General features: G+C 37.9%; 1 protein-coding gene across 4 annotated transcripts in view; it reads right to left on the minus strand.

The window, feature by feature from the left end:
- RCAN2 (regulator of calcineurin 2) overlaps positions 1-24,734 on the minus strand; it is an 84,968-nt gene that overhangs the window by 40,553 nt on the left and 19,681 nt on the right. Inside the window, exon 1 of one of the 4 annotated variants that reach the window (XM_051614158.1) lies at positions 1,561-1,896. The exons of the other annotated variants lie outside the window; for them this stretch is intronic. Coding sequence (XP_051470118.1) covers positions 1,561-1,647 — 87 coding nt within the window. The 5' untranslated portion in view covers positions 1,648-1,896. Of the gene's footprint in view, positions 1-1,560; positions 1,897-24,734 lie in introns of those variants that run through there. 4 annotated transcript variants of the gene reach the window in all.

Genomic DNA, 24,734 nt, shown 5'->3' on the forward strand with positions numbered 1-24,734 from the left:
TCCTGGGCCCCACTTTCCAGATGGGCCCCACTTTCCAGATGGGCCCCACTTTCCAGATGGGCCCCACTTTCCAGATGGGCCCCACTTTCCAGATGGGCCCCACTTCCCATCAGCTTAAATCAGACTAATCTAAGTCTTACCAAAGTGAATGGAAAGCTTTCTGATGATTTTATGGAAGTCAAAATTTAGCTTTTTCATTGCTACTGTCGTATGAACAAGGACACAAGCAGATTGCTACAACTTCTATTTCTTGCATAGACTTAGGTTGAACATGGACCAGACAGTAGCACTGGGTACAAGTCCATATCAATGTAGGTGTAATTCCTAAATTTCTAAAAAAATATGTTCTTCAGTAAAAAAGAAAAGAGGTAACACGTCCCAGTGCAGGTAAGGCAGTCTACCTTAACCACTCCTTTGAATTATTCCCTATTTCATCTCTAAAGCCAGTATTAAAATGTTAGTAAAAAGCTTCTTAAATTAAGAACAACCTCTTGCTGGTAACACAAAAGCATCTGTACAAAGTATGCATATCACCTGGTACCAAACTAGCAGAGGAAATAAAAATTGTAACAACCTCTTGCAAATGAAAGTGGTTTCCAGATATTTCCACTGGCTTCAATGTTTGATTCGAAATTGAACAGGACAGAGATTCAAAATTTGTCCTCCAATTTGTAAACCTTCCCCCCCCCCCCCCCGTTTCATTATTTTAATATTAAGAACTGAGCAGATTAGAAACTAGTGTTGTCTGTATCTCTGTTCTTTAAATAAACTGCTGAATCTCACTATATTATGCCTCTGAGCTCTTTCAGATGATCTGTGAAAAGCATACTTAAAATTCCTCTTTCCAACTTAATTTGCAGTGACTTTCCTGTAGTAATATGAGAATAAATGAAAAAGAGAATTGATTTCAACAGTAAGCAATTACACACAATGATTTTTCTACAGCAGTTGTCTAATTAAGAGACTATGAGCCCAGCATATCAAGCCTTTGATTTAAGCATTGGTTTTGCATGAAACGCAAGATGCGCAACTTTTATTGTTATAATGCAGATGCACCAAAATACTTGCCACAAACTTTTAAACCTTCACAAACAATTTCTACTTGTTTACACGATTGAGACCTGAGGAAAAGAAACAGCTACTGTTCAACTGAGCAAAAATATCTGAAGATTATCAACATCAATAAATAACATTTATGTTGAGGCTGATCTCTAAAGTGACACAGGACTAAAAATATCTTGACAAAATTAACAATGAATGATTTGTAATGAGTATGAAACACGTATATGCACAGATGTCAGTTATATAACCCATTTCTTATATTACTAGAGTAAACACCAGACTATTCTTTCAGCTTATCAAAACACAGTGAAAGGCAGGCATATTTCTCTCCCACATTTCTCTTCCCTAATTAACAGGGTTTTTTTTTAACTGCATGTCTTTTGCTACTGCAGCAGAATCTCATCTGCCTCCTTATTCTCAATTGCTACATACAAATGCCTATTGCTCCCAACGGCTTTTCTAAGAAGCATCTGTAACAAAAGAATTGTAGGTGCATACCTTAACCTCTTGGTTGGCAAAAATCTCCACATCAACCCCGCAGGCAACCAGAGTGGAGACATCACAGTCCATCCTACGAGCTGGCATCCCCCCCCTTGGTACACAGAGTTAGGCAACCTCAGAGTAACAAATGATTAGAAGGGGAAAAAAAATAAATAAATCTTCAGTTCAGTACTGCAATTGAACAGTCCAAAATTCTGCTTCAATGCTGACAATAGCTGCAAGCTTCCAACACAAGCTCTCTGCACTTCCCCGAGTTGCTCCTTGCCTTTTCCCTGTACACCCACCAACTGAGCAGGCACAGCACAGTCACAGCACTATTCCATCTCTCTCAGCAATGACATCACCACAGACTGACATAAGCTAAATCTATTTTTTTCAACCCTTTTATCTCTAGGCAGCACAGTGGATCAAATTGAACATGATTATGTGCTAAATCTGAACTCAGACTAAATCAATTCAAGCAGCGTTCGCTGGCAACTGAGTCATGGCTGTTGTTTCAGCTGAGTGCTTATGTTGGCAAAAAAGATCCCTGCCACTGAAAGCTCCACTCTGAGGTGTAAATTAACCCAGCATTTAAAGCCAGTAAGATCAGGGTAATGTTTGCTAGTTTTATTATACTTTAAAATCCACAACAGAGCGCTAATAATAATAATTTAAAAAGAAAAACACACAACAAAAGCCTCAGTATTCTGCTTTCAATAGCTCTAAGTCTTCTTCCTGAACAAAGCACACGACAAAACCCCCACACATCAGATTAGAGAACATCTAGTCCTATCGCCAGGCTGATCGACACACTGCAAATTTGATCCCAGGACTTAAGACATACAAGTTGCACCATGACTCACCTTCAGAAAGATCACAGGCATGTCTGTGTGTGATTTGGAAGTCAATGCCCCTTCAAGGAACAGAACACAAAAATTTCCCTTAAAATTAGCAATTAGCAGTAGGCAACCTTTATACTTCATGTCCTGAGGGTTACCTCCTTCACAAATGTAACAATACTCAACCACAAGAAATAAGTTTAAGTGAAGACGTTTTATACCTGCTGACTCAGCAGTCTGTTTATGCTTTGCCCAATTTTTTTAATAGAAATAAAATAGGTACATATTTGGGACTTGTAAAGTTGATCTTTATCCCAGACTTGCACAATTATCTTTCTTCTGCTTCATTCTTGTAATCTGTAAATTGCTTTTAATTGCTGCAGACATGCAGAGAGGACATTTATGAATAAGTCAGATTGACAGGCAGAATTAAAATATTGAAGTATTGACATAAAGCTAGCAGAAGCACATCACTCAGTGTAGGGAACAGTTCTCCCTAAATCTGCTTCACTGACAAATATGGCAGCTTGCACCACCTTCTGTGATGTTGCACATAGTTTCAGACTATCTAGTTTAAAGGCCAGTAGCAAACTATCTCAGACACCAATGCTGAACCACAACCAGTTTGGGCTGCAGACTCCCATGCCCTTAATGAAATCCAAAGGCAATTTTTCTGGGGAAAATATGAAGTTAATTGCACCAGAATGGTGCATTCAGACACCTAGAAGCAGAAGCAGCTTCAGATAAGACTCAAGTCACCCAGTGTCCAGTCTTACTCCTTCTCCAGCACCAGAAATTTAGTTAAGTGCAGGGAATTCCACATTAGCTGATGAAAAACCTCCACTGAGAAATCCACTTTGTACCCCTGCAAGTGAACAGGAAGGGAAGATGCCAATACAGAATAGCTGAGATCTCTTACCAGAACACTCTTTACCAAGTTCTATTAAATCATTAATCTACTTTTAAACTTGCATGTATGGTAGCTCCCTCAACAGTAATCACAAACTGAGATCCAAAATCAGGACAAAAACATATCTCAGCACTACAGATCTTACAAAACAAAGAACTTACAAAGCAAGACTATACCAATCAATAGAAATAGTACAAGGCAGCAAATAAATTATTATTGTTTATCATTATTTTCAATTGTTTTGTACACCAGTTACTTAATCACCACAAAGTTTTTCATAAACCACAAGAAAATACTTTTTAGAAATAATTTGAAGTTAACATTTTTGTGCATGTTTAAAAACTTTCATTCATGTATTTGAATATCATATAGATGTGATATAATAAAAAAAACATGATTGAAGGTTTAAGTAGCCAACAGTGGAAAAATCCTGTCATCAGAAAACTGAGAAGTTAGTAAGTGCTGGAAGAAAACACTGAAAGCAAAGAAGAGTCATGTATATCTGAGCTTAATGAAAGTTTAAGCAGTATGGACCAACAGGATAAAAAAAATATAATGAATGTTTGAAAAAGGAAAAGATCAAGAATTAGACTATGCTGATGTCAAAGGTGTAGAAAGGCATCTGAAGTGAAAGTGATGCCTGGCCAGAGCGTGGTTTCACAGCAGTGACAGAAAAAAAAAATCTTACACTATGCAGCTACACTGAACAGCTCCACAATATTTTTCTTTTTTTTTCATTTTTAAAACTCATCTATCAGTTCCAATAGCCCATCTCCTTAATTGTCTTATGAGCACTGGTACGTGGTGTGCAAACTGACTTCATGATTATTCTTGCACTTCTATTATTCATCTCCTTTCAAAACAGAAATCACTGCAATTTTTCACTCCATCCGAGTAAGGAAACTTCACGGAGATCACAATGACTTTCACTTCTTGTATCTTCTTGCCTACTCCTAAACATAACCTATTTTTTTCCCCCTTAAAAACCACTCTAGCTCACTAGGGTATTTTAGTGAGCTATTTACAAAGACAACCTAGTTGCTTTTGATTACCTAACAGAAGAATCCTACAGAGCATTTCAGTACTTCAGCTTACATCTTTCAATATATGTCATATTCTATTTGTTACTACTTGCTTCTTATTTCAAATCAAGACAATCCTACATGAGATTTTTTTTCAAGGCACTCTACAATTCCTTATAGTCTCACCTCATGTTAATTAAAAAAAAAAATCTGGTAATTTAAAATTTATTAATAGTGTCTGCTTTCTGCAAATCACACGACTTATTTTTTTAAATCAAATTTAAAGAAAGATTCTTTCAAAAAAATTCTTAACTCTGGCTCTGGGTGCTTTTGATAAACTCAATTCACCAAACTCCCAAGAAAAAATAAAGCCATACTTAATGTGTGTTTTAAAGTATCATGTTTAATAAACAGAAATTGATACAGACACATATGCACTCCAAGCATACTCCAAGAACCCACTCTTCTAGTAAGTTCTCCAGATCACAAAGTGCCAGTAATGACAGCTTTTGTATTGACATGAGTGCAGGAAAGCTGCTCTCCAGCTGGCAGGTACTAAGCTAGGGGGTTTGTGGATCCCATACCTAGAAGCTTCAACCAACAGTTAAAGGCTAGACAACATTTGGAATATGAATACTGGCCAACATGAATAGATTGTTTTTTTCAAGTAAAACAGCTGGTGCTGAGGACCAGACATCAACATCATAGCTATTTCAAGAGGGATTACCTTATGCTAGCTCTAGTATGCCCTATGGACTGGTACTCAGCAGCACCAGTGCTGGAGGCATCCTCTGGTTTATGCTCAAATGAAGGGAACCCCCATGCAGAGTGCTCTGCAATGTGAGCCAAAGCACAAAAGGTAGAAGACCACAGAAATCACAGAATGGTTTGGGAAGAAATTACTCGAACTAGAATGCTAATGTAAGAGTCAGGAAAAAAAAAAGTTATGAAGAATTTCTTCCTCCTTTAATAAAGATAGTATCAAGCAACTCAAATACCCACATATGGCAATGCAAGAATATTTCAGTAACTGAATAAAGGACTATGTCATTTAGCCAACATCATTTTGCTGTTTCATTTAGCTACATACAAGTTTCAACTCTGAGTCAGAATTGTTCAATTACTTTGAACGTGGCAGCATCATTCATAGTCCTTAGCTTCCAAGTATATGCAAGGAGATGTGAGGGGGTGGAAATCAGTGCATGTGTCTTCTGCCTACTGGAGATGGTTACAAATTATTCCCTGTGTCAGATCCACACAGGATAACAACTATGATGGTTCCAGACTACAGAACCCTCTCTCATAAAATGAGCTACTGCAGTTCAGAAGTCAGAAAGTCCTTCATTTACTTAGTGAACAGATGACCACCCACAGAATATGTAACACACACATGAATCTCTGAAAACAGAAGAGGATCGTAACCCTGCAGTGTAAGATGTATTTATTTGCAGTCTACACAGTATCCTAGATAGATTACATAGGTTACATTTTAAAATTAAGATAACTAAACATAGATGTCCACATCATGGTATATACATTGCCATTATAGGTGACAGGTTTGGGACTTAATTTCATAGCTGCAACATGGATAGTCAGTGCAATGTGAGATGCCTTAGGGCATCTGAGACCCTTCTCTTCTAAATCATCAGCCAGAGACCCCAAGATACTCTTTAAGATATTTAAATTAGCACTAAGCACCTGTAACTGGGCAACTGAATGCTTCTTGTTTGATACACTCAATGAACCTAAAGTGGAATTTTGCTGACCAGTCACCTGATGTGTAGTTTAGGATGGGCTGAATTGCTCTTTAACCTCCACTGACTGCCAATTACATTTCCAGCAACTGCAACAAACTATATATATAGTACATGCACCTACGTACAAACTGATGTTTACATTTCAGTATTGATCTTGAACTGAATACTACAGATTACCACTGTGCCTCAATTACTTCAACAGCAAGACAGGAGTGGTCATACTTACGTACTGTGTAGTTGCATGGCAATATTAATGAGCACGTGTAAAACAGATTTCCCAGATAAATTTTGAATGGATAGATTTTTGTTATCTTTAATTTTATAAAAGATTCCAAAACAGTGACATGCTAACATTTGTTTACTCTTTTGGTACTTAAAAATAGAATTAAAATGTGTATTCTGTAAGTCAGCCACACACACAGGATGTCAGGCCAATGCCCTGAGAGCTGCAAGCAGTTCTGAAATCTCAGGCACTTTCTTGGTTGGTATTGGGAAGATGGAGGTGCTCACAGACTGGCACAGCAGCAAGATGGTGAAGAGATGGATTCTGTTCTTTACAGAACTACCTTTGTGACCTTGGATGAAGGACATGCAGAAACACATTCAGAAAGACTCAGACTCCCTGTGCTTTATTTGTTAATGGATTATGCCACTCGGGATAGGCCTGTAACACTCCTGCCTAGAAATGAGACTTAGTTATCCATGAACTCTGTTAAACAGTTTCAAAATGTATTTTAAAATTATTTCCATTTACCCTTACATGTCTCAGACTAGCAAGGGTATTTAACATGCCTGTATGTATTCATTGTCACTTGAGATGCTTCATCACAGCAAAATGCTCTTGAAAGTAGAGCCTGGAATACCAATGCTCACTGCTGTGAGAGACCAGCCTTATCTCTCAGCTGCAGCTCTGCACAGGACACACAGGTGAGAAATTTAATGGCTGTGCTGAGAGAAAACAGTGCTTACTGCCGAGCCAGCAAAAGCAGTGCAGTTCAAAGGAGAGGAAAAATAGAAAGGAGAGTAAACTGTCAAAAAGCATGCAGTCAGACAGAATAATAGGGGTTTTTATGTAATTGGTATTTTATCCTCGTACTACAGGGTGGGTATTTTGCTGCAACACCTTAAACCAGATAGTATCTTTTCCTCTAACTCCTTGATCCAACTGCAGACAAAAAGTATTCATATTTAACATTCACCATATACAATTATCCATTCTTATCTTCATTAAAGAAAGAAGACACTGTCTTACATTTTGATAAATGCTCTGCTGTTTTTTTTATGTTTGAAAGAACAGATGGATGTTAGCCAATACAGCATCTATAAGTCAGATATAAAACTTCTCCAGTGGTTCTAAAGTGAAATGTGGAATCTGCTAAGATGTGGGCTTTTTGCCCTAGACCATACAGCTGATTATGAGAAAAAAAAAAGGAATCCAAGTAATTCTAAATATCCACGAACCTGTAACATTTCTAAAATGGCTTTATCCAAGTTCCTCTCTGCAAAGCTGATTTCATTATTTCACAAGCAGAAGAAAAAGACCATGATGGCCCATTTAAGAGCCTGTATCTTATGTGATGATATAAAAGAATAGATTTTGTTTCCTCCTTTTCTTGTCCCTAAAAAACAGACTTATTTTCTCATCTACAACTTGAGAAATAGCCTTCCATTGACCCACTGCAGGAAAGGACCAGAATCTTCTATTCTTCTGTTTTGCAATCTGAGTTTACTCAATAGTTTCTATAAAGAGTCACACAGCTCTGAACAGTTAACAAAAATAACAACAGAGCTTGTTCCCATACAGTCATCCTGTGCATGAAGTATCAGTACAGTGGTTTCCAAAGATGTTTTTAAGAGTTCTAAATCATTTAATCATTCCATATGTTGGCTCACTCTAAAAGGGCATTACCATGCATCTTCAATATGAAATTAACAATAATTAAATAGCAGATACATTAAAAATTACAAGTGAGTAACAGAAAACTGATTTTATTTTGAAGCAATTAATCTATTTTTAAACAAACAGCTTCCTTGAAATATGGAGCTGTGAACAATAAACCCAAATGTATGCTATCATACAGAATAAACTTTTTCTACTAGAGGAGTATTCCCATACGAAAATTCTAACTCATTCTAGTTTTGAGTCTTTAGGAAAAAAACCTGAAGTATTTCTGATTAGAGTCATCCAGAACCATGGAATATCTTGTCTGCACTAGATACTCTGTCCAAATTAGAGCTACCAGTAAAATGCCTAATACAGAGAAAGCCTCTATATCTACCAGCACATTTTTCTTCCACACTTTCAAACAATGGTATCAGCAACACCTGCAGTTGAGGCAGCAGTTCTGCATGTGCCATACAAAGTCTACAGCAGATACAAACTACTATAATAGATGCATACACATTATTCCTCACCACTTTACTTGGTCAAGCCTCTTAATTATATAGAAAAGCCTAGACAATAGTGACTTTTTACCTTGCAGCATAAAGCAAGCAGGATTTACAGTAAAAAGGCAGTTGTATGTTCACTGTTAAAAAGAAAAAAATTACAAGTACTAAGTTGTAATTTAATATGTAACTTTAAAATAGTATCTATAAATCTTAGCCATAAGCTGAGCTTTTACAGCCAGAACTTCATACTCATCCTTCCAACTTAAGATGGATAAGCAAAACTCTGGTCAGTTCACTTGGGATATCACCCATCATATTACAATTTCCTCAGGCCACAGAGATAAAATTAGGCTCAAAAAGTACAACACACAGCAAGAGGCATCTCGGGTGCACCATCTGCTTTCAAGGGAGCACTTGGAACTATGTTGTTTTACTTCATGGCTCTGTATTTGTCAACTTGAACAAGAAGAAATTCATGCTCCAAAACATGCACAACAGAGGAAGGTCATAACTCTTTATATTAGCTCTTCAAAGACTACTAAAAATATTCTAACATTGGTTGATATCAAACAATAGCAACCACTTCTCATGGAAAGGATATGCTCTGCAGCTAATACAGATTTATTCCCACTCTAAATTACTAAGCATATCTCAAGCATGTTTATATTTCTGACATAAGGAAGTAATCGAAGACAGTTACAAGCCAAGAAACATTCCTTGAAGATAACTGAATCAGAGCTGGAACAACAACAATTTCTTATCTTTTGGACAGAGAAACTGGAAGAGTTACATATCTCCTGTTCTGTCAATGTTCTTTTAGGATCTTGAAATATTATTGTAATGTCTGGTTGCCATTTACAAAATGTTTTACATACACCAAGGAATACAGCCAAATTTCTGAAGGGACATGTACCACACCATATAGAGAAGGCAGACAGAAAAATAAATACAAATTCCCCAGCAAAACAGTTCCTGTACCAGGTTGCAGACTGTTGCAGGACAGAGGCCTGCCCCATATTGAGCTGCATTAAGAGAAGGCTGCTGAAGCCTTTAAGGCATCATATTCACTGTTGAAGGCCACAGTATAAAAAAATTGTACATAAAAGAGTAAAAGAGCATCTTGCTAACCCCAGAAAAGACACTCCCATCACTCTCCCATCTGGCTGTGAGCCAGGAAGCACAGAGGTCATGAAGCAGGGGCAAGGAACAGTCACTCAGTCTTACACAGATCCCACTTTAGCAGTAAACATAAACCAACAGGGACTAAAAGACATATGGATTCTGATATCCACAAGGATAGTCCCAGCTTGCCTTACTCCTGTAAAGATACAAAAGAGAAAGGGGATGACAGACAGAAGTGTTTCTATATTAAGATCAACTTAAATGGGAGACTAGCTTCAGAACTAAAATAAACATTCAGAAACTACTAAATACCATAGAATCATAAAAAGGTTGGAAAGGCCCTTTAAAAGCCATTCTAGCCCAACGCCCCTGCAAGAAGCATGAACACCTTCAGTTAGATCCAGTTGCTCAGAGCCTCATCCAGAGACTGAATGTTCCCAGGGATGGGGCAAATATCATGTGGTAATTTGAACACACATAGATAACAAAAGCTTTTCTGCCCAAAGTACTGCCACAATCAATCTCCAAGGCATTGACAAGTTTGAAGTTGTGTGGATTTTTTAAAAGTCAATTTAAGACCTGGAAAAATTATTTAAATTTTAATGGCCTGCATGCTTGACTTTGTCATGCCTTTGAAGCACTCCCTAGCTATAGGAACTGCTGTATTTCAACGTACTAAATGAATTTTGCAGTTCATTAGGATAAACACAAATTATTTTTACTTATTTATTACTATATGAATTTCTAGAAGTAAAACATTTGGGCAAGCTTTACTTACAAAGTAAAAGTCCTTCTGCCCTTCCAATGTACAGTGGATGAAAGATTAAGAACGATTTTAGCACTACTTCTAGAGCACAAGTTTAACAAAGAAAGAGTAGAAGAATGAAGAGCTTTTTTTCCCCACCATTTAAAATTGGTATCACCAGTGATTTTGTAATCCATGGGATTGTTGTTTGCTGCAACTAACAGAATAATTTTTATACATTGTATTAGTTTGTATTTCTGACTAATTTTTTATATTTATTACTTACTGAAAACTCAGTTACACAGAATTTGCTTTGTCTGTAATTGGAGCATTATTTACTTTGGTGACTAGGAAGCAGTAGCAACAACTTTATAAATCAGAAAACCTGTCCTATTTAGATACTACACTTGGTGTTCTCTAGACTCTGGGTTGTTCTTTCCCTCAAAAAGCCCAGGAGAACTTCTGGATACAGTGCTATTCGTATATTGTATCATAAACTGGGAAGTTGGAAGCTTGGAAATGAACCATAGGGTGCGGTCATATCCCAAAGATATAAAAGTTAACTCTAGAGAGGACTTGGAGACAAAATGCAGCAGAAACAGTTTCTGCTGTATCTTTCTTGACTCTGGAGTAGATCCTCCTCCTGACACAGCAGTAATGTTATTCTGTGAATTGGCAATGAAAGTAGCCGATATCCTGATTAAAAGACTGATACAAACCTTAGTGCAAATTCACAATCTTGGGGGGACCAACAACTGGTAAACCCTGCTACCAGAGCAAGGAATGTTCTCATTAAATCCTTAAGTCTTCTGATGCAGCTGCTTGCCAGAGTAACAGACTGAGCTGAATGAAAAGACTAAGTTTGCTTGTTGGCCTCTAATACTGCTGGGAAACCATTCCTAATCCAGATGTCATCAAGTCTGAAGACCACATGACTCGACAAGAATAAACACAACTTTATTAAATATAGGTAAAAGTATAACAGGGAAGCACAAGCCTACACAAATTGAAGAGATTTTTGGAAGAGTTTCTTTAAAGAGATCATTGCATTCATACACCCAACAAGTTGAAAAAGGCAGCAAAAGTTTAAAGTTAGTCTCTTGCTGAAGGGAATCTTTAGGAGATTTTGTCAAGCACAATTTATTTCAGATAAATAAATGGTGGACCACATATAATAAATCATATGATACAGTACTGGACAGCAAATAATTTGTTAATGCAGAGAAGACTGCATTGGTATAGGAATTGCTGAGTGCAGAAGAGGACAGCACTGCCAGCAGAGGAAGTACCAGACCAGAGTGGAAGGCTATTAATAACACCACTTCTACTGAAAAGGATTATTAGCAGTAATTTTATCTGGCAGATTAATGACAATCCATAAAACAGACAGGCACTCACAAAACTATCAATGGCTTAAAGCTAGAGGTGTTTCAAAGCACAGGAAGACTGATAACAGGACTAGTTCATTGAGGACTGGCAGCTGGGTAAGTTAACATTTGGAAAAAGCCAACACAATCCCAGGTTTCAGCAGCAAAATACTTCTAGGTAAAGAGAGACAAATTATGTCACAACACCTCAGTTCAATAACAGGTACAGTTTAAAGAAGAGATAGCTACAAGATGTTGGTAGCCCCAGTACACACTTGTCATAAAATAACAAGCTCCAAGGTATCTGCAGGATTGCTAATAGAACAGCAAGACTGACATTGCTGCTGAAAGGAGACGAGTAATTTGAAAGAGTTTTGCTAAGTATTTGGGGGAAGAAGCACAAAACAACAGAGGCAATAAACTTGAAATAAAACTGCAGAATGATGTGAAAGATCAGTGCCAGTGCTGTAGAGAGAACTAAAGAAGCCTGAACATACTCTTATTTCATACCATTCTGCATCATCAGATACATCAGAATCGTAGTCAGTCACCATGATTTAGAAAGAGTCTAACAGTGTTCTGAATCATGAGATAGCATGGGACAAAGTGTGGGAGTCGTGAAACCTAAGCACATGATCAGGTCATCTGAGAGGTTCTTATGGTTGATACAGACCTTCAGCCATAGAATCGGGGGAAAAAAAATTCTTAGTTGAAATTTGCTGAGCATAGATAAAACTGGATGGATTGCCTGGGTCTGTCACCTGGATTCAGGGCAAAGATACTGCAACACATTCAGCATAAAAGACATCAGGGAAAGAACAGGAGTTTGGTTTCAGTCATTCAATTTTTTACACTGTCAGCAAAGTACATATAAGTGTCCTTTAAAACAGGCCAGCTGGATTTCAGGAGCCAGATAAGAACTGGGAAGCTGAATCAACTCCAGCTTTTGTGCTTGATGACTGAAGTCAGATGAAATAAAGGAATCATCCAAGGCAACTTAAAGAAGGTTCCTACCAAAAGAGACAATGAACCTATTGTGATTCTGTGCTTATGTCTCACCATTAAATTAGGAATAAAGTATCAAATCAAAGTCTAACAGGAACTCATTAATGACCATAAGAAGTATTGGAAGGTACTTTACTTCCACAGAGCCTAATTTTAATTTGGGTAAAAACTTCAAGAAGTGCCAGTCAAAGAAGTGCCCAAATTTGTGCAATAAAATTGTTCTGTTAAGTCAGTACAAGCAATTGATCAGTATAAATTAACTGGTCAGCAAAGATAAATTTAAATGTGGGCAAACAGGAAGTAGAAGTCTGATACTAGCATACCAACACTCCCGAACCTATCAAGAAAATGCCCCTGCAGATAAAGCTTTCCTATAAAAGCTCTTTAAGAACAGTCTTAAATCCTAACTTTTGTTAAAAGGGCAGAAAGATGAGTAAGAATCAGGGAATAGCTGCAGCTGGAAGGCAAGTCTGGAGATCACTGAGTCCAGCCCCCCGCTCTACACAGGGTCCAACCAGAGCAGGTTGCTCAGGGTCATGCCCAGTCAGGTTTTGAGTATTTCCAAACACTGAGAGACCACAGTACCCCTAGGCAAGCTGTGCTAGCACTTCACCACCTTACAATTAAAAAATAATAATTAACTCTTTAAATGAAAATGTCATGTTTTTCCATTTGTGCCCACCACTTCTTTTCACTGAACACTACCAAGAAGTGTCTGGCTTCATCACCTTCTTCAAGGGAGGGAATTGTCCCCCCTCTACACTGCTGCAGCGAGACCCCAACCAGAGTACTGTGTCCAGTTCTGGGCCCTGCAGCACTAGAAATACATGGAGCTGACGGAGCAAAGTCCAGAGGACGCCATGAAGATGATCAGAGGGCTGGAGCACCTCTGCTACGAAGACTGGCTGAGAGACTTGGGGTTGTTCAGACTGGAGAAAAGAAGGCTCCAGGGGCAACAGTGGGCTTTGGGAGCCTCACTGACACCAACTCTCCCTCGTTAGCTGGCCCAACTCTGGATCCAGGACTGGTGATTTTCTATCATCTATCTCTCTGAACTTTTATTCTACTCTCTCTGTCTTCTTTCCTAACATCATTAAGTAACATAAGGCCTAACCACAGTTTTTTCTCAGGTTGTGCAGCTTAAACATACATGTATTGTTGACCCTTGTGATCAGCAGCTTGATTCAGTACTTGTCCACTGTGAAAACTGTTTTTCTTTATACCCAGTTGGAGTGTCCCATATCACAACATATTTGCTGTCTTCTGTCCTTCCACTGTGCACCTCTAAGAAGAGTCAGGCTCTCTCTTCACTCATTCAGTGGTAGTGGACAACTAGATCCCTCCAAAGTCTTAGTCGTCTCCTCCTTAGACTCCATAAGCCCAGACCCCCACAGACAGCCTCTCCACGTGCTGTGCTCCTTCAATGCCCTTCTCCAGTTTGTCTACATCTTTTTTGTATAGACAAGCCCAAAACAGGATATCCTATTCCAGATGTTGCTTCACAAGAAAATAAATCACCACCTTCAGCCTGCTGGCTCTGCTTGTGCTGATGTAGCACCGTTAGTTGTGAATGAAGACTAAAATTTGAACATTTTAACATATAGAAGTCTCACAGTAAGAAAACAGAAATAAAGCAGAGTTGGAAGCAAATTCATCCCTGTCTTCTGTATCCTCACAGATGGATGGGTTACCCTTTGCCTGGCTTTCCACCCAGCAATAAAGCTGCCTCCTGCAGTACAGGAAACTCAACACACTGTCCCCTGATTTCCTGGGAAATCTCTTACCAATAACCCTGCGGCTTGTGTTTCTGTTCCTAGCTCTTCCCAAAAGTATTTTGTGCAGCAGGATTATTCCTCTCAACTTTTCTCCCCACCTACTTTGCTTTCAGGATGCCTGCCTTTCCTAAGGCTCAGTTGTCTCCAAGGAAGAAGTAAGTTTTCTCGGGCTATCCAGCAGCTCAGGTTTCAAGGCCCTGTAGCTCACAGAGGGCAAAACAAGTTCTGTAGGCCAATCCCAGCCATTAAAAAAACAAACAACAAAATAAAACCACACACAGAACAAATTACATGCTAACACTAAGCATTCAAATATAATATCACCTGTTTCATAAGTACTTTTAAGAGCTTTGAGTAAGACTGTCCTATCAAAATCCTTACCCAGTGATCTCATTTGTAAGCTGATGAAGTATGGCCTGCATGAACAGACTTAAAATTGGTTGAAAACCAATTATTAGCAAAACCACTAATAATCAAATGCTCAACACCCATTTGGCAACAAGTAACAAGCACAATTATTATAAGGGTCAGGATCAGGGCAGATAGTGTTCAGTAGAATCTTCCTAAGCACTCTAGACAATAAGACAAATTGCAGATTTGCTGGAAGTGCGAGACATAGTAAAATAAGGGGTATAGTTTTAAGCTGCAACTTGGGGGTCCTGATTGGGTATTAGAGAAAAATTTATTCACTTGAAGGGCAATGCAGCACAGATGCCATCTACCCAGAGAGACTGTGGATTTTCAGTTCATCACAGTGGCTTTTGAGTATACAAAGTTATCTTTTTAGTTGGCCTATAGCTTATTCCAGTATTGCCTACAGAAGTAAGATTTATACAGGATCAAATTCCAGTTAGAACAAGTAATTTTGCAAATAAACCAGGAATTTTTGCAGTAACAAGTTGTCACTGAATAGTTTTTAGGTGGAGAGACACCTCTATGTTGTTCTATACTTGTCCAAGTTTCTTACCCTTACTTCTAGTTGCCCAGACTGCTCCAGTAACTCATTTGCTTGAAGTCTGGCAAGCAGAGTTTCTATGGGCTTGCTTAAAATTACTTGACTCGTCTGCTAGCTCAAGAAAATCAGTAGGCCTCCATATCAACATTATTTTTCTGAAGTATGCACACATACATGCTACATACATATGCCCATGCAACAGAGAAAAAGCAGAACAGAAGAATCAAACTGGAAGATTTCCTATCTGCCCTTACATACTTAGAATATAGAAAAAAGTACTCAGATTTGACTTACTTGGTATTTATATTATTTCCTTCTACACACAGTAAAACAATGTTTAAATATACTACCTTAGAGCAGGAAGTCTGCAATTAAATGGTCTGGCTTAGCACTCATTAAAAAGTCAAAGTTGTATAAATATGAAATAATGTCACCAAGATAGCTCAGCATTACAAAAGGACATGAGTCATGTTTACCCCCAAAAAAATGTTCCTAGCATCACTAGGGCTTTGCTATTCATTTTGGTTGTGTTTACTCCTCTAGGGTCTAGTTCATTATATTAGGTCTTGTATTAACAAGTATCATAGTCCTAAAGTGCTGAAAACATACTGAAAGTTACAGGTAAGGAAAGCAAATCATCATGTGAAATAATGAAATACTTAGAAAATAAAAATAAGACATTATCTTGCCACATGTAACTTTTTAGCTGATAAATTGAGAAATTTTTTATGTTTGCAAAACTTCTACTTAATATGCCAAGAGGGCATAAACTTGTAAAAGCTTGCTTCATGCTGCAGGCTATTGCCACTGGAGAAAAAACATTCAGTACAAACATGGGGATGAAATTTAGCTCCCATGAGAGTTACAAAACACAATTTTTCTCTCCAAGTAACTACAAATCCTAGAAGACAAACTGAAAAAGACAAAATTTGGTATCAAGAGCTTAAATTCATCTTTAGGGAAATGCTCTCATGCAGGAAGTCATGCAGCATCAATGGATTACTGATAACCCCAAATGAATTTATCTTTTTCCTCAAGCTCAGGTACAAAACAGAGTAAGTTTTCATGAAAACAGTTTCTCTACAGCATCTGTAAATTAATACATCCCAAACTGCATGCTCATCTAGAGGTTTTTTAAGCCACTCAGCATCAGAGACAAATGAGCATGCAATGGAATTAAAAATGGCAGAACTTAACCATCTTCTGACACAGATAAGTAAAATCCAGTTATCACATCAGTCTAAGAGATCAGTACTTCTGTCTGCAATGCTTTATGCTTATGCTCAATGCATTTAAAATGACTGATGTATTCAAATATTTAATGGTGCATTCTCTTTAATCTTGTTCTTTTACTTAACTAACTTTATGCATTAGATAGCAACTGTATCCATTAGTTATCAATTAGCTATGCTAATTAATTCTGTGTATATCTGGGGGACACCCTCCCTCCCCCATAAAGATCAGAATACCAAGGATTTCTCCCCATCTCTCTAAACAGTGGAGAGGACACAAGCAAGATATTTTTAAATTAGAAGATAAAGGGAATGCTAAAATACTTTATCCAGTTATTTTTAACAAAAAGTCTCTTACCAAGGCTGAGCTATGAACAGCACAGTACTCCATGTTCCCATTTTGTTCAAAACATACTGTAAATGTATTTAAATAATTTACTACTGCATATTTTAGCTGATCTCTTTCATCTATACCAGGCTGAAACTTCACTCATCTTATACATTATCTTGCTTACCAAATAATCCTATCTACTTGGATAAGGCATTGCCAAATAAGACAAAAAGAAACAGAAACATGTATGAGATTTTTATCATCTTCATAAAACACTATTTCCTCTCTTTTTTTTTTTTTTTAAATAAAAAAGGTCATGGGGGGCCTGTAACAGCAAGATACACTAAGTGCCTCAAATACTTCTTACAATACATTTATCCTAGCAACATCCCTGCTACAGTAGGTGGAAAAGCAATGGAAACTTTGGATAAACATATAAAGCAGCCTGGTCAGGACATGAAAAGCAAACCTGTGAACACAATCTGGGTCCCAAACAGGTCTGTAATAATTTGGTTATGCCTGCTTTCCACAGTATGGATTCCAACCTATCCACTAAGGACTTCCCACTTTAATACGTATCTTGGATAATTTCCTTTGTACGTAGAGGTACAAATATCCTTGTGTCAGTTGATATGAAGAACAGAACTTGTACAAGCTCAATGTACTGATGGAGGCAAATACCGACAGGGAATAGATGGGAATTAAGAAAACAAAACAAGAACTGGAAACAGTTATTTGAAGGCTATTTTACCTATGTAGACTTCGGGGTTTTTTTCATTTCATGGTAAGGGCAGTGGACAGAGCAAGTAGAATGATATACAAACACAATACTGTTCTTTGAATTACTGGCATACATCAAGTGGATAATTTAAAGTACCAATAAGAAGCTGAAGTGTAAAGAAAAAGCTCCCATGTTTTCTTTCCAAGCTTTTAAAAAAGTCCTTATCCCCAACTTCTGGTGAGCCTATCTAGACAGATAAGGGATTCCAAAGTTGAAATTTATAGTATCAATATCAAAAAGCAGTTGGCTTCCTTCACAAAAATAAGCTACTTTTTTTTATTAGATAAGCAGTAGGTTCTGTGCAGCCAAAATACATAAGGTAAGCAGTAGACTGAAACTACCTCAAAAACAGCAGTGTAGCCATGTTCATGGGCAAGTAAGCAAAAGAAATTTAAGCTTCAAGACTCAAGGAGGGTGGAGGGTTCACCCTTCTTGTTGTAAATAACATGCCCATTAGCAACACTTAGTCCAGGGAGACAGCAGAAGTAGAACTCCAGGGACAGGATTTTATTTTCTTCCAAGTGCCTTTTTTTTTTTTTTGTGCCTCAGACCTCTTTTTTGTGATTCAAGTTCTCACACACTGATTTCCACCATCACTGCCCATGGGCCAGATTCTAAACCCTTCCAAGTCATTCTAGACACCTTTTTTCAGGCATTGTCCTGCCAGCTTAAAAAGAATCAGCTACAAAATACCAGCCATTCATCTCAATTTAGAAGAACAAGATCCTTTTCTAAGCACTGAAAAAATCATTAACTTCATAAAATTCAACTATGTAACCCAATATTAAGTGCTTGTCTAAAAACTCTCACACTTCTAGATTCATTTTACTGTTATCAGTACAGCAGTGAAGCCATTTCGTCAAAAATTAGCTAGCACAGTAGGACATCCAAAAAGCCTTGAATAAACATGAAAGTGCAAGTTGGATATACATATACAGAGATGAAACACTGAATATTTAAACCACATTAGGATTCTGAGCTCAGCAGACAATTAAGAAGTATTAAAAGCAATTTATTAATGTGAAGCAGGGAGAAGCAATCTGCTTCCTGTGGTGCTTATATCAATACTTGCTTTTTGGGAGACTGCCTTCAGCACTGCAGAGCACTTACATTTCCATTGAGTAAAATGTTCTGTTCAAACCTTGCAGATAATCCCTACTCAGCTTCAGATCAACTGTGATGTACAAGCTGGCAGTGTTTTAATTCAGAGTTTGAGTGGCTGTATAAACTGAAATTTCATATAACTCATGCTAAATGTATCCACACACCAATAACAAGCATTAAAAGATTATTTTCTAGAAGTATGCTCCAGTTAAAGAGAAAGTAATTTGAAAATTAAAATCTGCATCATTAAATGACATACAGAATATGTCTGTAGCACCTGTGATTTTATAAGCTGCAAAAAGCAAGACTGTGATCCAGGGGAAAGCAAACAGCAAGAGGAAAAAAAAGCAAAGGTAAAGGAACTGTATTGATTCCCATTTCAGACTTTTTCCTCTAATCTTTCTTACAAAGTAGGCAGGCATTTGTATTAAGTACTTAGAAGGAGGTCATGATGAGAACTCCATAGGTGGCGAGTTTGGGTTTTTTGGTTAGTCAAAAAGGGTTTCAGTAGGAAACTTCAGGTAAGCATTCTGCTTTCAGCTATGTTGAGTCTCTGGAGCATACCTTGAATTACACACTGGAGTCTCACAAAGAAGACACACCCAACCTTTGGTTTTGCACAACTCTAAAATGTGTTGTCTCCCAGCAGATGTTTCTAGAAGTATTGTCCCTATTTCATATGCAATACTCCCACGAGTAACTAGTCTAAGCCCTGACCACACGTGAAATCATGATCCCAAGATACCACATGAGAAACCTCCAGTTAATCCAGCAGGCTTAAACTGGTATCAGGACACCAGAGCTGCTTCTACATGACAAAAGTGAAGTGGTGTCAGGGCCCATTACCAAGTCTTGCGGCCAGCTGTCAAGGAGTAGCAAGAGCAAAGATGCTCCATAGATGAGGATTAGCAGGAAGCTGAGGGTGACCATGGTGCAGGAAGTGCCCTCACAGACCAGGACCTACCTGGCAGCATCTGAACAGTGGTGGGTCAAGCAGGGTGCTGATCACAGCAACCATCTACAGCCCTGGCTACAGAAAGCAATGGAAATAGGCCCAGGTCTATCCAGGGAGTCAGGAGGACTTTTTATGGGACCAGAGACAAAACTAGAAAGGCTGCAAAGTATGGTCAAGGGGGGTCCAAGGACAGGACTTTGAGACAGGTAGACCCTATGTAAAGGCCCCCTCCTGAGTTTACATGGAGCTCCTAGACCAACAAGCAGAAGGTGAGGCTGCTCACAATAACAGAAGCCTGTCAGTGCACTTGGCTCCCCGATACAAACCACCGTGTACTGGCAGTGCCTATGCTGTTAAGTGATAATTGAATTATTTAAAGGAAACTGAACTCTTAGCTTCTGAAATGGCTCCTGGGAATGATCCCTGGGACCACAAAAACTCCCAAACTATGTCTGGAAGTTGTTAGGGAGAGTGCTATTTGCCCTCAGCCAAAAGTGTGTCACAGACCATTTTACAATTCAGCTGAAAACACTATCTCACATTATAGTGCTGGAAGCCTTGCCAGAACATTATGTGATTTGCAGCAGCAACACAGCCCAAGACTATAACATCAGATGCTACACTTCCATGATTACTAGGATTGAATTTCTTCCCAGTAGATACTGACATTCAGCTGAATGACCCAAAGCAACACATCACTTTAGGTTTTAAAGAAAATTATGACAAGCAAGAAAAAACAGAAATTGCTCTTTAAAATTAATTTAATAAATAGGCTACAAACTACTGTAGGCCTAGCTGAACTGTACTCCTCCAGTTTGCTCCTTTTCTCAGCTTTGTTATTACATCAGCTATAGCAAACTACTTCTAGCACCTCACCTGGTAGCACTGCTAGTATGTTCATTGAGGGCGATAAAGAATCTATTTTATCAGGTTTGCAAGCAAGCACAATAAAGAAATTACCTCACTCTCACTTCCTAGATAATTACAGAATACCATAGATGGAGTATAACAAATGGAATGAGGAAGGAGTTCAAAAGGGTGGAAAAACATTGAAAGGACAAAGAACTGCATGGCTAGAAGCTGAGTTCAGACAATGAGCAGTAATACACTGCAAAAAATTAAGATCTAAGTTCATTGTGAGAAAAAAAAAAAAACAAACAAAAGAACCCTGATAATAGTCTAAAAATATATTTCAGGGTTGAAATGAAACTCAGATACATTTGGGGTGAACACTGTTGTTCACATTGCACAAAACCAGCAAGGATTAAAAACTCAATTTTGTATTTAATATTCAAGTGGCAGGGTATTTAAATCTACATTCCTTAACATACTTTACTTCTTCCTACAACTGAATTTATGTGGTTCATGAAGGAGTCAGCAGATGGCACCCATGGCACTTGGTACAGCCACAGAACACATTCTCACATCCCTTGGTTTAACACACATTGTATTCACAGAAAGCGTGGGTTTCTTCTGTACCAGCCAGGATTTTCCTTTACAGGGGTAATTAGTTTAAGTGGGTGTAAGTGGGGGTCACCTTCACCACCAAAGAGTCCCGTTGCATTATTATTAGGTGCAAGGAGAGATCATGAAATCACTGAACGGTCAGAGTTGGAAGGCATCTCTAGAGATCATTTAGTCCAACTCCCCAGCTAAAGCAGGATCCCTCTAGAGCACATTACACAGGACTGTATCCTGATCAGAAAGAAGTGGAACACTATGTTTCAATGTCATCATTTTAATCTTAAATTCCACAATACTGGCGTTTTTACCCAGTTTTCGGAAGTGGTGCATCTGTGTGAGAATCCCAGTTTCAAACACCCTCCTTCACCCCACCCACACCTACAATATGACCTTAGAAAAAAAGACAAAACCAAAACCAGATGGTGATTCAGGTACACCAGAAAGCTCAAAAACACAGAAGGCATTAAAAAGAATCTGAAGTTTTACCAAAAAAAATCAGTATCTCAGAATACTGACACAGCCCATGCTTTATAGGTCTGGGGTTAATAGTCCATATACTACAAGAACATGGATGAAGGATAGCTGAAAGTCTTTCAAAAGCAGGTAGAGAGGGCATTAACAGCTAATGCAAAAATAGAAGAAACAGCAATGAAGGTACCAAGTATTTCAAGGAGATAAGTCTATCCAGAGACTGTACGCTGCATAATTGAGGTACATACAAAATACTCATACATTGGAATAATTCTCATTCAAAGCGCAGATCTGTGCCAGACCTAGTAACAGGAAAAACAAACAAAAGAGAAAGAATAGCCTGGAAAAAGTCTGTGCTGGGAAGAGGAGAGTTGAGTTTTCATAAAAAATCTCATCTTATCTTGTATTCAGTAAAGGTATTGATAAGGCATACACATCCATCTCTTTCTGGTTTAAGACTCTGACAAACATCAGACAAGGATTTAATTCTTAGACCTGAAGTAAATACATTAAATGGTTATTTTGCATTGCCACTACATAATGGGAACCTGATATTGCATTTGAGATCAACAGAAAGACAACAATGCAGAAGGATTTTGAATAGATTATTCTGAACTATCCTTCAGTAAGTGATAATTATCTCCACAAAATTTTCTCAAAATGTGAACACATGCAGCAGACACTACATGAGCTATATTTAGGTCATAAAACAGCAGGGAACAGAAAAGCTTCAGTTCCAAAACCGTAAAGGTAATAGATTAAGAAAATCCATAATGAAAATTAAAAAAAAAAAAAAATGGAAAAGACTTAATTAAAAGGAATAAGCTTAATTATTTAAATTATTTGAAACTAATATATAAAAAATGGAAGAGTGATTATCTTCCCAAGAAACACACTCCTGTACCTTTTGTGCTACGTGTTCTCTCTCTACCTACAAGGAAAACAGAAGGAATAAGAACACTTGTATCAGAAACTGTATTACAGAACACACAGCAGATACAATGGATGCTCTGCTTAAAGAAACACCTGGAATGAAGTCATCATAATAATAAGGAAGATTTGCAGTTACAAACACGAAAGATAAAAGGACTTACAGGAGAACACAAGGAGGAAGGACAGCATAACACTATCCTGTGATACACTACTGCAGTTCAGGTTGAAAGCAGCAGACTTGAAAGGCATTTGAAGCTATCCCTGACCAAAACCTTTAATTCAGATGGCAAGACAACCACACACATTTATTCAGAGGTACAGAATCACTAGCAGGTAAGAACAGTTAAAGATACATTCTTCGATAAATTCACCCAAAAGCTTTGCAAAGGCAAGAAAGTGGAAGCAACCAGTGTCAAAAGAAAGTAAACTTGCTGATGTATATTAAAAATATGTTTGATATGCACAGGAGCCATCCTCTGGCTCAAGGCCTGAAGTATCTCTCAGTGCTCTCAGTCTGTACATGGCCCTGTCCCAGGAACTGAAGGAAAACTGAATAAAAATAGCTCCAGTTACCCAACTGGCAGAAGGTTGATCTAGATAGCCTTGTGGCTTGATGCAACATTCTCAGCCATGTGAAATACCTGTTCCCATCACCTCAACACTGGTGGTGTTTCAGCCTGAGTGAATTTACCAGTTTTGATTCAGGGATACCATGGGCTTCAGCTGTTAAATAAAAAAAAAAAAAAAAAAAAGCCAAAGCTTTCAACAAGACATACCTTGAAGAAGTAGATAAACAATCAGCATTCAGAAAAGTAATGAAGAATAAAAACACTTTACTTTTATCACAGCTTTTAGAAGTCAGCCCCATGGTGCACACCAGTGTTACTGGGGCCCTAAAACAGAGGTCAAGTCCAACTCAGTTAGGGACTAGTACCTCATTTCCTCAGCATCTTACACAGCTTTCTGTTTTGTTCTTCCCTTTTAAGCCAGTCACACACTGGAAACACAGGGATGAAACCACCAAATTTATCTCCAGAACTTGTCCCAGTAACATTAAAAGCAAAATTTCTAAATTATTGCATGTAGCAGTCTTACAATGTCTTTATGCTTTTTAGACTAACTGCAAAACCAATTAGAAACAACACATACTGATTTTAATCCACTCTGCTGCCATGTAACAGATGCCTTCATTACTCTATTGACAGAGATACTATAATTTCTTTTTCCCACTCTACTGGCATCTTAACTTCCAGCTCATTAGTCTCTATCACATTGAAAAGGCTTCTCTTATTCCTCTGAGATATACACATTACATCTACCATATCTGCAATGCCTTTGCTTCTGTATTAAGTTTCAAAGTCCTAAAGTACTAAAGTAATGTAATTTAAGCAGGATAAAGTGTCCATAAAATGCAATCAAATCAGAGTGAAAGAACTTAAAGCTTAAACCTTCAATCACATTAAAACAAGACAATAAAAAGTATGAGACATGTTCATTTTAAAACCATTCACACGTCACACTACACAGGAAACTAAGAATTTGAACAAACTCCTCAGCTGACAGAATGGTACAGGTTATTAGCAGATGTGTTGCCTGAGGACTGGATCTGAGAACACAGCTGTAGAGAAATCCTAGCACTATTGCAGCCAATGCCAAAACTGCCATCAACCAAAAAGGAGCATGAATTTATCTGGCACAGGAGAAAACCTGTTTTCAAATGCACAGAAGTAACCGATAACTAATTGCACCTTGATTGAATGTGTTCTCTCTCACCTTTGGGCTCAAATTCATTGCAGAATTTGTCTTAACCAATATCAATCTTAAAGCTGTTATCTCTTCTTCTCCACTCTGTATTATTTCAAACCACCTTCTAATATCCCTCATTTTTAAGACACTGCTTTTCAAGTGTTACTTTTTACCTACCTCTATTAATATTGATTTATTAATTACATTAAACTCTGTTGCAGTGTTTTTAACATATTTTGTACAAAAAAAGTGAGAAAATCCCTTACATAACCAGTAATAACCAG

The sequence above is a fragment of the Apus apus genome, chromosome 3 (assembly GCF_020740795.1).
Source record: "Apus apus isolate bApuApu2 chromosome 3, bApuApu2.pri.cur, whole genome shotgun sequence".
Taxonomy (NCBI): Eukaryota; Metazoa; Chordata; class Aves; order Apodiformes; family Apodidae; genus Apus; species Apus apus.